Here is a 14,122-nt window from a genome sequence, read left to right on the forward strand (position 1 = left end):
CTAGCTTCAGGAGACTGAGAGAGACATACAAACTGAAGCGAAGCTGCTTCTGCTTTTAATCAGTTCCTGCTGTTATAATAACCATGCAGTTCTGGGTATATATGATATCCATATCCTGAGCTGCGGGAACCCCACTGGTGGCTTTTCACGATGGTGAGGACTGTTGAGGCTCCACCACAACAGCTGAACAGCAGCATGGGCAGAAAGCTGTAGCTACGATGCCACAACAATGAAGAGAAGGGCTCCCAGCCTCTTGTGAGCAACCAGGGGCTTATCTGCACTGGGCTCTTAAAGTTGGTTGGGTTCAGATAAACAAAAGCCTTCTACATTTGATACTGATTTCCAGCCGGGATTTCTCCCCTCATCTGCACAGGTGAGCACTGACCCTGGAGTCAAACTACTTATTCCCCGGCATATCCAAGAGTGGTTCATCAGAGAAATGGGAGCCATGGCACTCTACTTTGGGCACAGATGGGCTGCTTTGTTCAGCTTTTCTCCTCCCCACCCACTGTAGCTGCATCTCCATCATTGATGTTGTGCTGAAGTTTCTCCTGATTGGTTGATTGTGTCTAAGCTTCTAGCCTGTGGAAGAATTTTTCTGCTTTTCCTGGTCCCTTAAGTAGTGCATCAATCTCTCTTATCAGAAGGAGTTAAAGATGAAACTGTGGTTGTCTTCAAATGCTGTCCCTTCTCCCAATCTGCTGCATGTGTTTGGGCTGGGGAGGGGGGAGAATGTTTGCAAAAAGGCAGTGAATGTTCTGAATAGGGGCACAGGTAGCCAGCTTCACCTTAGCCAAGATAGCTCAGTGAGTAAAGCACTTCCCTTGAAGCCATAGCTTTATGAGTTCAAGGCTGGCTGTGGGTCTTTTTTCCTCATGTAGGACATTTTATTTATTTATTTTGCTTTTGAACAGCTCATGCTTTAAAATGCACCATTTAAAATATGTGATTTTCGAAAGTAAACAATTAAATAAAACTTCTGCATGGGGGAAAAAGACCCACAACCAGCCTTGAACTCATAAAGTTGGTGTTGCAAGGCGCTTACTTACTGAGCTACCTTGGCTATGTTAGAGTTGGCTGCCTGTGCCCCTGTTCAGAATATTCACTGCCTTTTATGCAAGCATTCCCTCCTCAAACACGTGCAGCAGATTGGGAGAAGGGACAACGTACCTCCACACAATTGTTTTTTAAACAAAGAAATCCCAGTGTAAAACATCCCTGTCACTTTTTTTTTAAGACTAGAAAGAGGGTAGTCCTAGGGAGCATTCCCCCTCCCACCCGGTGAAGCCCATGAAGGAATAAACAGCTCATCTTTACTTCTGATATTAATGCTGATGATCAATTCACTTAAGGGGGGAATATTGCAATGAAACTATCAGAAGTTAAAGGGGCTGCTCCTGCTGGAAACCAGCCAATCAATAGACCAATCAAACAAAGGGAGGGGGGAGAAAAAAGTCCCCGCAATCAGGTTTTTCTGGTTTCCAAGGAGAAGAGTCTATCTGGGTGCAGATTACAGCAGGTGGGTAAATGCTCTTTCCAGTCAGGGGAAATGATGGTTGTAAATCTCTGGCAAGATCCAGATCTGATTTGAACAGAAATCAGCAGGACTGAACCCCAAAAAACCATGTGGGTACAGACTCAGCACAGGTGCCCTAAGAGGGTAAGCACACATTATTAAAGGCCCAGGATGCTGGTTGCTGAGGAGACTGAGTGAGCCTGACTGAGACAAGAGCAAGACAGGGATCAACGTAAGGAAGACTAGATGAATATCTGCAGATCTCTCTACCCTTCTGAAATGTACCCATCGGGAAGCAGCTGACCAAGGCTGTAAAGTGGGGCTACTTCTGCAATCTACAAATATTGGAAGAAGGTAGCAGTTGTACACACACAGCGCCATGGAAGCTGCTACTTCCACATTCATGATTCCCTGCAGTAGAGAAGGGACGCTAGAATCTTTTTTTTCTACATCTGAGAGTTTTTTCCTCAACTTACCTGCCACATTTTTTACATGGAAACTCTTCCTCTTGATTCTGGTCTTTGTTGGTGGTGTCTTGTTTAGGCTTTGGCTTTCGTTTTCTCTTCTGTGCAGGTGGTGAAGTCTTTCGATATTTAATGGGAGTCTCTTTTGTCCTCCTTGAAGCTCTCCCTCTAGCTTCTGTCCCTCGAGGAGCATCAGACTCCCAACATTTTTCTGAAAGGATGCTGCCAGCCTTCATAGAAAGAGATAATTATTACCAACAAGATATACCAAGAATTCCTAAAAGGTGAATATATAGGAAATTGTTCTATACTGAATAGACCACAGCCTCACCTAGGTCCATACTGGCTATTCCAACTGAGGTTCCCAGGTTCTTGGGCAGAGGAAGGTTCTTCCGAGGACCTACTACCTGATATGCCTATTACACTAAAGATTCAGAGATTGAACACAGGATCTCTTGAATACAAAGCACAGGCTTTGTCATTCCCCATAAAAAACTATGTTCGCCAACATGGTTGGAGAACTGGGGATGCCAGTTAACCAAAGATGCTAGTTAACCAAGCAGGCACCAACTTCCTGCTTCCGTAGCATGAAAACAGGTAGAGGAAGAACAGGTAGACTCCTGGCAATGGGCACTACTCAGGACAGCAGGGGATGAAGTGGCCATGCCCAGAATATCCCAGCTTTCACCTGTGCAGTCAGAGGCAATTTAAAGGGCTGGGACATATAGTGTTGAGGGGTACATTCTAGCCATTGTTGGAACATGTCTACTCGCCCCCCCCCCTTCTATACTTCTGTATACTGGGACAGAACTTTAGAGTTCTGGGATGTACAGCATTCCAGCCCTTCAAGTCCCTACCCACCATGCAGCTGATTGGCAGCATTGTTCTAGGAAGCAAGAGATCCTGGATGCAGGCAATTCATGAAAGCAGGCAGCATCAGTGGGAAGCATTCATGGTTGGGACTATGAGCCCACACTACTGCTGTCTACAGGCAGTGGCAGCTGGCATAACAGCTAATGGAGTGTGAGATAACAGAGCTTTTACACAATAGGCACTTTGAAAATACACACTGCAGAGTAAGCAGGAAAGTGCTTGCTCTGCCTCTAGTAGCCTGCACACATGCAAAGAACCACTCTGTAAACGGGTGAATTCTGGTTCCCTGGCTAAAACTCTAGAATTATTCGCAACTCACATATGTCTGATGGCCCAGAAGGACACAGAATACTGGGCCCTACAGCTTTTCGTAAAAAATATTCTCAGCCAAAGTCACCAGCAGCATTGAGGGGAAAAAACACACTGCTCTGCTCAGAGCTGGTCAGCTACTTTGCAAAACGCTAAGTATAATTGCAAACTATGGGTCTCTCAAGGCAGCACTGACCTGGTCTTTGGCGTGTAGAACTTGTGTGGGCTTGGAAGGCATTGTGCTGCTGTTCTTGTCTTGTAGCCCTTCCTCTTCTATTATTTCTTCTTTTATAGCCAATTCTTCCTCCCTCTCCTCCTCATACTCCTCATCGTCAGTGTTTTCATAATCTTCATTATATGTTCTGGGAGGAAGAGCACGTGTAAGCCTATGGGAACTCTTCATAAGGAAAAAGATAGTCAGAATATTCTTCAAAATTAACTTCAGTAGAAAGGTAATTGAGCAAAAATCTCTTTGATGCCAACAAGATCCAGAGACACCATTCCACAGGGCTTCTGCTAGTGACACTTAAGAAGAAACTGTTTTCAGGCTTCACTGTCTCCTTATCAAGTTACAGATAACAAACATTTTTAAAAATCTAGTGCTAATGTAAGGTGTAACATTTCCCCCTTTCTCTGTAGCACCTCTCTGTAGCGTTCTGAGGTGATATGTGTTCTGCTGCCTCCTTGCCTTCCTTATTTTTGCTGCCAACGAAGGCTTTCGCCTTAGAACTCTTAGCTGAACCCAAAGAAAAGGATGCCTTAGTTGTATTCTGTAGAATGACAGAACAGTCAGTGTGTGGGGGTGGCTATTAGGTAAAAAGGGATCCTTTTCTCTAAAATAAACAACAAAAGAGTCCAGTAGCACCTTTAAGACCAACAAAGATTTATTCAAGGTGTGAGCTTTTGAGTGCAAGCACTCTTCCTCTAGTCGAAAACTCGTGCCTTGAATAAATCTTTGCTGGTCTCAAAGGTGCTATTGGACTCCATTGTTGATGTGCTACTTCAGACCAACACAACCACCCACTTGAATCTAAAATAAACAGTTATTATTCTCAAACACAAATAGAGTAAAAAAACATGACAGTTTCTGTACGGTTAACAACTGTAGTGGTTTCACAGAGGTACAATAATATAATGATTCCTTAAATAAGCTTAGCCACACAAACTTATTTTCTCACTTCTTACTTTGGCCTGTAACTTCCACATAACGCCCCCCATCCCAACTAATAAGTTTCACACAGAACACCGATTTATCTCACATCACTCTACAACTGTGGTCCCCAATCCCCGGGCCGGGGAACGGTACAGGGCCACGGCTCCTCCTCGTCCTCCTCCCCGGTTCCTGCCTCGGGGGCTGCCCTGCCACTCTGCTGCCGGCTCACCTTTGGTGCTCTCCAGCGGCCGCCATGGCTGAGGGCCCCCTCAGCGTGGCACTGTGCAGCCGCTGCTGGCAGTGCCCCCCAGCGAGCAGCGGGAAGTCAGGGGCGCTGGCGGGAAAGCAAAGTGGAGCAGGGGCTCAGGCGGCGACACCCCTCAGCAAGACTACCCACCCCCCAGGCCTCAGTAAAATTGTCAAGCGTTGACCGGTCCCCAGTGATAAAAAGGTTGGGGACCACTGCTCTACAGCACCCCATTCAAGCTCCTCCTCCCACACACGCCCGTCAGCACTCACTCTCACACAAGAGACTCTCTGAACAACCCGGCCGTAGGCTACAGCTGCCTCAGTTGTAACAGACTTTACTCAACCCCTCTTTCTTACTCTACAGTCCGACATGTTACATCACAGCAACTTACATTTAAAACTCCACATTAAAGCACAGAAACCCAGCGCATGCGCAAAATGACTTCGCAAAATGCCACATAAGCATTCAAAGCCACAAAGGGTAGGTTACCTTGATGTCTACTTCAGCTTCATCTTTGACAGCTCTTTCAGTAGTAGCATCAACATCCCCAAAGATTAGGGCTCCATTGCGGCCTATTTTCACTTGTTTTTTATACGTATAGTAGAACTCCACACACTGGGCAACCGTCTTGGTTTTAATCTGCAATATTGAGTGGGCAGTGGTAGAGAAAAGGCAAATTGTTTACATTTCCTTTAAAAATATATTTTGGTAGGCCTACCCACGTGCTTCAATACAGGTCACACTGAGATCAGCTTCTATTGCCAAAGGCTGGTTTGTTTCCAGGACAACTTATGATTTTTCCCCCTTGTCAAGTGCAGCTCTTCTCCACTCATGCAAACCATATTGCAAAACTACTCTTGAAATTTCCTGAGTTTCAAAAGCAGTTTGTCATGCAGAGGTAAAGATGTCGAAGGGCTGTTTGCTTCTTTTTAAAAGGAGATCCAGAAACTACCCTGAGCGCACAGAGACATGCAGTTTTCAGAATTATGGTCATAGCTTATTGTTTCACTTCATCATGGTTATTGTGCAATCCTGTACAGCGGTGGTCCTCAGCCACCGGGCTGTGGCCCGGTGCAGGGCCGCAGCTCCCTCTCCCCACCCCCCTCCGCATAAAGAAACTTCCCTGGCCGCAAGCTTGCGGCCTGGCAAGCTTCTTACTGTGGGAGGGGGGGAGAGGGAAGCAGGGCCACGGATGCATGAAAGTGCCACCCATGCGCGTTTTTGGCCGCATACTGCGCATGTGCGCATGTGCAGCTGCACATGCGCGGCCGGGCAATCGCCCTCCCTGCTGCCGCCGGTCCCCAGCCTGAAAAAGGTTGGGGACCACTGCTGTACAGAGTCAATGGGCTTAGAATGAAGTAGCTCTGCAAAGGTCTGCACTGTTTTTAAAAAACCAACAACAAGAAGAAGAGTTGGTTCTTATATGCTGCTTTTTCTCTACCCGAAGGAGTCTCAAAGCAGCTTACAATCACCTTCCCTTTCCTCTCCCCACAACAGACACCCTGTGAGGTGGGTGAGGCTGAGAGAGCCCTGATATTACTGCTTGGTCAGAGCAGCTATATCCATGCTGTGGCCAGCTCAAGGTCACCCAGCTGGCTGCATGTGGAGGAGGAGTTTGGAATCAAACCCAGCTCACCAGATTAGAAGTCCGCACTCCTAACCACTACACCAAGCTGGCCCTTTAAAAGCAAAAAACGTTTTATATTTTTATTTCATTCTAGCCCAAAGACTTGGGAAGTTTATAACAAACTTGCATATACCTGTAACTACTGTTCATTGAGTATCTTCTGTGCAGGCACATATGGGGACTACACATGGGCATGTCTGCCATCAGTGAGGTTTTTACAGCTAAAAGCCTCCAGGGGGTGCTGTGCATTGGAGCCAGAAGCTTGTTCCCACCCATGAACCATGTAATCCCATTCAGAAGCGCTCCCACCCTCACTACCTCTAGGGTTACCAAAAAAAGGAACATGCAACAGGGCAGAAGGGAAGGCATGTGTACACAGAAGGTACTTGATGAACAATATTTACAAGGTAAATGCAACTTTGTTATCATCTGCCCAATCCACCAGGATATCAGTATGCACTGAGTTAATGTCCTTTACTATCCTATCGTTCTACTATGTTGCTTGGCGTTATCACTATGTTATTGTCATAAACTGAGTTATCTGTATTGTTTCTGTTACGTGTAAACCACCCTGAGCCTTCGGAGAGGGCGGTATATATAATAAATAAATAATCGATCTCCTGTGTGCCCCCCCCCCAGCCAGCTACTGACCAGCAGAAGTAAGTCTGTGATTACTACAGTTCCGAGTACTGCTGCACATGAGTTATTTTTCTTTCAGAGATATCCTCTCAGGTTACAAAATAATACACCACACATACAAAATGGTACAAGAGGTAACTGCCATGACACAAAGGACAAATAAACCTCTCACACCCATTTCATACATGACAGGCTTCCTCAAGGGGAAGGTTATCTGTATGTAAGATAAAATATCTCCTACGAACTGGTACTGAGATGACTGGCATTTCCAGTCCATTACATAACATGAAAATACTAGAGCATTCAGTTGGAGGCTGGAAAACATTATGGTAAACAAACCAATGACACCTACATCTGTTCCACAGATCAATTATTTTGCAATGTACTAGGAAAATGACAAACAACTCACAAGTTTCTGGACCAGGAAGAAATCTTTCTTGTAGATAGCAATGCCTTTATTGAAGAGCTTCTTCTCCTGTACACTCCACTTATCAGATCCTGCAACGAAGGAGGGTGGGCAGCATATCAACATCTTTGAAGGGTCCCTGACATTTCAAGGTTTCAAGGTCTGACCCCAAGGGTCAGACATGACCCGGTGCTTGCACCGGGGATACCTTTACTTTTACCTTTTTAGCAACTTTAAGACCAACAAAGATTTATTCAGGGCGTGGCGAAGACTGCTTGTACTCGCAAGCTCACGCCCTGAATAAATCTTTGTTGGTCTCAAAGGTGCTACTGGACTCTGATTTTATTATGCTACTTCAGACCAACACGGTTACTCATTTGAACCTTGACTGTTTTTGTTCACTTCTTTTAGGTCAATGTCAGGTATACTTGACTAAAAATGTTCTAAAGTGTATTTTACTTTTATTTGCTGTTCTCTTAAGTGGCCTACCCAAAATTTTTATTGAGACATACACTTTTAGATTATAGTGAGCATATAAAACACATCACCTATTGATTTAATCATACATCGATTTCAATTTAGTAAATACACAGTCCAAGACAGTGTTTATTACAGAAGTCTGGAAATAGAACATTACAATGGATAATATTTCAAACATGCAGTACAAGTATCTCTCATACTATTGACCAGCATTCCAACAATGAGAAAGTCCTACTGGAATTGAAAGGAATCTTATAAAGACTGGAACCCTTGTATTCATGGGACCACTTCTTCAGCTACGTCCCCCGGAGAGCACTAGCATCATATGATCAAAATATGCTCAAGGTCCCCAGTCCCAAGGAAGTAAAACTGCCCTCGATGAGGGCCAGGGCTTTTTTAGTCTTGGCCCAGGCCTAGTGGAACCCTCTCCCTCGTGTGATCAGGGCACTCCAGTATTTTAAACAATTTTAGAGGGCCTGTAAGGCAGAGCTATTCCACCAGGCCTATGGCTGAGGCCAGGAAACTAACAACAAGAAAGTGCTGGCCTCCCTACCTTAAAGAGAGTACCATCTTAAAGAAATCTGCCAAATACCAATTGAACCCCCTTCCCTGGTCTTTTAACTGCAATTAAGAGACAGCTTTTTAACCTAATTTAATTTTAAAACTTTATTTAGATTTATTAAATTGATTTTTATTGTTATAATTTATCTGACTGTATTGAGTCTACGGGGAAGGGCGGGCTATTATTATTCCTGGATTTATTACCCAACCCTCCCAGCAAGCTGGCTCACAGTAGATGCCTAAACCTGGGAGAGAGGTTACCGAACATTGACAACCACAAACATACTGATGCTTGTTGGATACAAATTAGGGGAGGGGAGTTGATGGGAGTGACTTGGTGCAGCAAGCACATCCTGTGGAATTTCCATTCTAAGTCCCCTCTCCAGGCATCACTGGACAGCTGACCAGGGAGCTTTGGCATAGAAGTTCTAAGACAACATCAGCCAAGCAGCCATAAGGATTTTGTTTGGTTTAGTTATGGTGTCCACAAAAGAGTAGGCAGACATTACTTCTGCCTTTGGGGTGATTTTTAAATACCCACAATTTATTCCCTTTGATTTCACATTATTCTGCAAGAGAACACACACACAAACTGCACTTTACACAGGACTGCACATATAAACAGAGCAGGGGTGGCCAAACTTTGGCTCTCCAGATGTCCATGGGCTCATGATAATTGTAGTCTATGGACATCTGGAGAACCACAGTTTGGCCATCCCTGCTCTAGATTGACCCTTACTAGTTTTCAAAAGTTATCTGTGTTCCCTCTTTTTCCGTCTCACATGCATGTACACATGCAATATATTTAACACCATTGTTAAAAGCAAGTTATATTGAAGCAAGCTGTGAGTTAAGCATAAGTAGTCACAGATACTCTAAAGATCAGAACAAAAGCCTTTTGTATCTGCTGGGAAAACCTACTGAGTACAGTGAAGCAAGAGATAAAAGTACCTTGTCACTAAATTACATATGTTATTGCACAGATCTCTCACTTTGGGTATGGCTTTGTTCCCAGTGAGTGAAGAGGAAACCTATGAGCTTCAGGTGTGACCCAATTTCCCATCTACAAAGATGGATAGCAAAGGAACGAGCAGCACCTGAACAACCGCTAACAGAAGCTACAATATTTAGTTCCAAAGCAGCCTCTTCCAAATCTAAACACATCTCCACAGGGCTATAATTTTGTTTCAAATTCTTTTCTATATAAATTGTGATAGAGCTAAGAAGAAGGGGACTAAAAAGAGGAAGGGCCCAGTTGTTGCTTTCAGCATACCTGTGTAGTGATAGTCCGCCAGTGGGTGGTGTGGGGACCGCACAGACTTCTTCAGCAGCATTTTGGTCAGAGCAGCCTAGGGAAAACCCATAGATTAACAAGTGCTAAAACAAAACACTGAAAAGCGAACAGGCAACCTTGCCACAAAGAAAGTGTGACCTCAATTACTTATTGCAGCCACTCATTTATATTTTCAGCTCAGCATAGTACCAAGGCTCAGAGTGGATTAGGAATGCTTAACAGTCTCAGTCACAAATCCTTTGAGGTAGGTTCCAGAGGGGTAGCCATCACATAAAGACAACAACCGAAAGTAACATTCAACTGTTGACTCAACTGCCCTGAGCATATCATAACCAGAGTGTGACTGATGATTTAAGCATACGATGATTTAGTTGACCTTTTTTAGAGGAAATGATATGTATCTTGTTCAACACTCTGTCCTGGTTACCTACCATTTTAGAGGGGAAATCCTTCTTTATATTCTCAGCCATAAGACCGAAACAGTATGGCATCTGACACTGTTCGTCTGCCACAGCCATTACAGTGAACTGGCCGAGGGATGCTGACCTGGTCAAGTGACACCCTACAAGCAGCAAGGTGAAGCAGGACTCAAATCTTCCAGGTCCACGTCTAAACATTCTTATCCAGGGGATTGTTTTTCCTCTTTCTAATTTGGATTTAATACTTCTAATCTGTTTCTTCACCTACACTGATGTATTATTTTATTTTATAACCATCTCTATTAGCATATGCCCGAGTACAGAAAAATTCCTAGACAGAGACTGTGCCTTAATTAATGACACTTGGCACAGCCAGTTAACACCCAGTATTTAATCATTCAGCAGATCAACTAAGCTGTGTTCCAAAGCAAGCAGGCCATCAATGGCCAACCCTATTGGTGCACTTCACTCTAACATTATGCTGACACTTTTTTTTTACACAGAAGCTGGCAAAGAGTTAAAAAAATCAAAGTTTCCCAAAGACCACAGGAGTCAATCATACATGTTAAAAAAAATCAAAATATCCAGGAATGGAATCTTATACTGTAATCCGAAAAAGAGTGGCTCTTTTGACAAAGTAAAGTTTTATTGCTAAATTGCACTAATTTGATGCTCTTAATTATTATTAGTTAATAAAGCAGACTTCTGACATAAACAGACAGTAACAGTACCCAGCTTAAAACCACCACACATTTCTAAGAAAGTGACGGACAGAAGGCGGATTGCAGTTAACAGTGGAAGGAACATGGGGGAGCCAAAGAAACATTATCTCCCTCTGCCAAGTGCGCCAAGGAAAGGCATGATATGAGGTTGATCAGGAATGGGTTGTTCTGGGCAAACCTCACTTCTGACAGAGAGTGAAAATTTAAAGGGCAATATAAGGTTGGCTAGTGCCACTACTCAAACAGAAGAAGAAGAGCTGGTTTTTGGTACCCTGCTTTTCACTACTAGCCTTCCCTTCCTTTTCCCACAACAAACATGCCAAGAGGTAGGTGAGGCTGAAAGAGCTCTGAGACAACTGTGAGTGGTCCAAGGTCTCCCAGCTGGCTGCATGTGGAGGAGTGGGGAATCAAACCTGCTTCTCTAGATTAGAAGCCGAGGTTCTTTATCACTACAGTGCCAGATGACCACCCAAGCCCAGCCCAATGCAGCAAGGACTACTAGAGACTTACCAGAACATTCCCTTTTGCTTCATGTAAGCAGTGGAACGCCAGCTCCTGATTGGTACCACCTCCAGGAAATATACTTGAGCAAGCAGCAGTCAGCAGATTTTCCACTGTGACATCGTAAAATAAGCACCCAATAAAAAAATAAGGCAGGTAAAAAGAACCCAAACAGTTCCTGGAGATTAACAACTACCAGACTTCCCTTCAATTACATCAGCTAAAGCCCTCTGCTTCTTATGGCTATGTTGTCACTGCCTGTCCCATCCAGAACCAAGAAAGAAATACTGATACAAACAATGATTAACTTGAAGACTGAAATCTTTCACACCATAATAAAATCATCCAAGTAGTTTTTTTAGCACCAATTGGCTGAACAAAGGAGGCAAGGGGAACTGTCAAGCAGTCACAGAACTTAATGTAACTGAAGAAAGGTCATGTTCTAAAATGCTTGACCAGGTTATATCCCCCAACCTTAGAGGACTCTTTTGTTTGCTATTCAGTCATAGAATAATAGCATAATAGAGTTGGAAGGGACCTCATGGGTCATCTAGTCCAACCCCCTGCAATATGCAGGACACTCACATCCCAATTGCTCATAAACTGTAACCTGCCACCTCCTTGAACATTCACAGAATCAGCCTCTCTGTCAGATGGCTATCCAGCATCTGTTTAAAAATGTCCAAAAATGGAGAACACCTTCCGAGGAAGCCAGTTCCACTGAGAAACTGCTCTGTCAGGAACTTCTGAATGTTTAGATGGAATTTCTTTTGAATTAATTTCATCCCATTGGTTCTGGTCTGTCCCTCCAGGGCAAGAGAGAACAACTCTGCTCCATTCTCTATATGCCACTCTTTTAAATACTTGAAGATGGCTATCAGATCCTCTTTCAGCCATCTCCTCTCCAGGCTAAACAGACCAAGCTCCCCCAACCTTTACTCATACATCTTGGTCTCCAAACCCCTCGCCATCTTTGTTGCCCTCCTCTGGACACACTCCAGCTTGTCTACAAACTGGGGCGCCCAAAACTGAACTTAGTACTCCAAGTGAGGCCGAACCAGAACCGTACCATCACCTCCCGTGATCTGGACACAATACTCTGATTGATACAGCCCAAAATCCCATTTGCCTTTTTAGCCACTGAGTCACACTGTTGACTCATGTTCAATGTGTTGTCTACTAAGACTCCTAGATCCTTTTCACACATACTACTGCCAAGTCTCCCCCATCCTATACAGTCGATACAGCACTTCCTTAACAATGCCTAAATATCACAAGGCCTCACATTGTTCCCAAACAAAATTAAGATAGGCTGGACCCAAAAGGTGCTATTCTGCTAATGGTGGATTCTCACACAGTCACAAGGAGTGACTGGCAGAAGAGGTATGTTCTGTCAGTGGAAAACTCTATGCGCCATTACTTTATATCTAACCCAATGTACTTAATTTGCATAATATGTCTGGCTCTCACAATTCAAAATTTCAAGGAAAAAAATTCAAGGGCTATGAATATCAGTTTGAATGAGTGAAGAAAAAATCAGCAAGTTTGTAAAAGGTACAGAGCGTCATATAGGGGTTAGGATCATCTGATCTCTGGGAGATCTATGTTTTCCATAAAAGCTCACTACATGACCTTGTGTCATTCACTCTCTCAGCCTAATGCCCCCCCCCCAGGGTTATTGTGAAAATAAAATTAAGGTTCTGAGAACAATGTTATAAGCTGTTTTGTGTCCCTAATAGCAAGAAAAATGTTATAAATATGCAAATTAATAGAATCAGTACTAACATGCTTCATCCTTCCCATTATGGAATGGATGTTTAATTGAAGGTAAGTCTTATTTTCCACGAACTGATAAATTTCAGGGAAAGTACAAATTTGTTTTGGTTTGGAATATAAGCTTTCTTCTACCACCAGTGCAGGAAGTAGAAAATTAGGGAATTTATGGCACAGAAGCAGCGAGGATATGTCTAATTGCATACCAAAGTAGTTTTCAAGATGTTCAGAAGGACAAAAATATCTGTGATATCTACCATGTATATGATAAAAGGCCATTTTAGGTTAACAACCCACTCAAACGTGTTATATTGGCAGGATCTTTTTTGCGGTGGCCCTTCCCCACAGGAAACCAGCAAAAGCATATTTTTCCCCAGAAGCTAATAAAAGCCTATTACAGCAGGATGGTAAAGATTAACTGAAAATAATGGTCAATCCAATATTAATACATTTTACTGGAATATTACTCTGTAACTTTTTAAAATTGTGCAAGTTGACAGTTGCAGCCTGCTTTAAGAGGAAATTTGAAATTAACAATTTATAAGAAAGAAGAGGCTTCCCATTTCTCTAGCTGTCAGATCTATTTTCTTCCTCATCTCCTGTTTGCTGAGCTTAACCTTTATGCTGGATCAGTGAACAACCATTGAACACCATACAGCAACTTTATGAACATGCACTCATAAAAAACGACACATCTAGCATCCCTGCTGCTTCCCACTAGAGCTCAAATTTTCAAAGCTCCTTACCATTCTCTTGGAGAGATATGTTATGTTCAAGTTCCTCCCATGGTTGCCACACCAGATCTGCTTTGGGCTTGTCAGAAGCTGCTAGGAACTGATCTCTAAGAGCTGGGATCTCTGCTTGAAACCGGGATCCCACGTTGATACGTCTGTAAAATAAACACTCATTTAAGACAGGACTAATGGCCCAGGGTTGCTCACCCGCTACGACAAACGCAAGGGAAGTCCAAAGTTGTTTGGCACACATAATGGGAACATAGAATATGAGAAGTGTGAACCAAGATAAAATCAACATTATAAAACAAGAAATGGAATGTTTAAACATTGCAAACATGGGAGTGAGTGAACGAAAATGGATTGAATTAAGGCATTTGCAGTCAAAAAGTTACAAAGTG

The 14,122-nt window shown here is 43.5% G+C and overlaps 1 protein-coding gene across 4 annotated transcripts in view; it reads right to left on the bottom strand.

Moving 5' to 3' along the window:
* MIDEAS (mitotic deacetylase associated SANT domain protein) overlaps positions 1-14,122 on the bottom strand; it is a 115,672-nt gene that overhangs the window by 7,742 nt on the left and 93,808 nt on the right. For all 4 annotated transcript variants that reach the window (XM_077322724.1, XM_077322723.1, XM_077322725.1 and 1 more), the window contains 7 exons: positions 13,734-13,876; positions 11,224-11,327; positions 9,552-9,627; positions 7,241-7,329; positions 5,055-5,204; positions 3,359-3,559; positions 1,993-2,210 (listed from right to left, as the gene is read on the bottom strand). In XM_077322724.1, coding sequence (XP_077178839.1) covers positions 1,993-2,210; positions 3,359-3,559; positions 5,055-5,204; positions 7,241-7,329; positions 9,552-9,627; positions 11,224-11,327; positions 13,734-13,876 — 981 coding nt within the window. The remainder of the gene's footprint in view (positions 1-1,992; positions 2,211-3,358; positions 3,560-5,054; positions 5,205-7,240; positions 7,330-9,551; positions 9,628-11,223; positions 11,328-13,733; positions 13,877-14,122) is intronic.

The sequence above is a fragment of the Paroedura picta genome, chromosome 2 (assembly GCF_049243985.1).
Source record: "Paroedura picta isolate Pp20150507F chromosome 2, Ppicta_v3.0, whole genome shotgun sequence".
Taxonomy (NCBI): Eukaryota; Metazoa; Chordata; class Lepidosauria; order Squamata; family Gekkonidae; genus Paroedura; species Paroedura picta.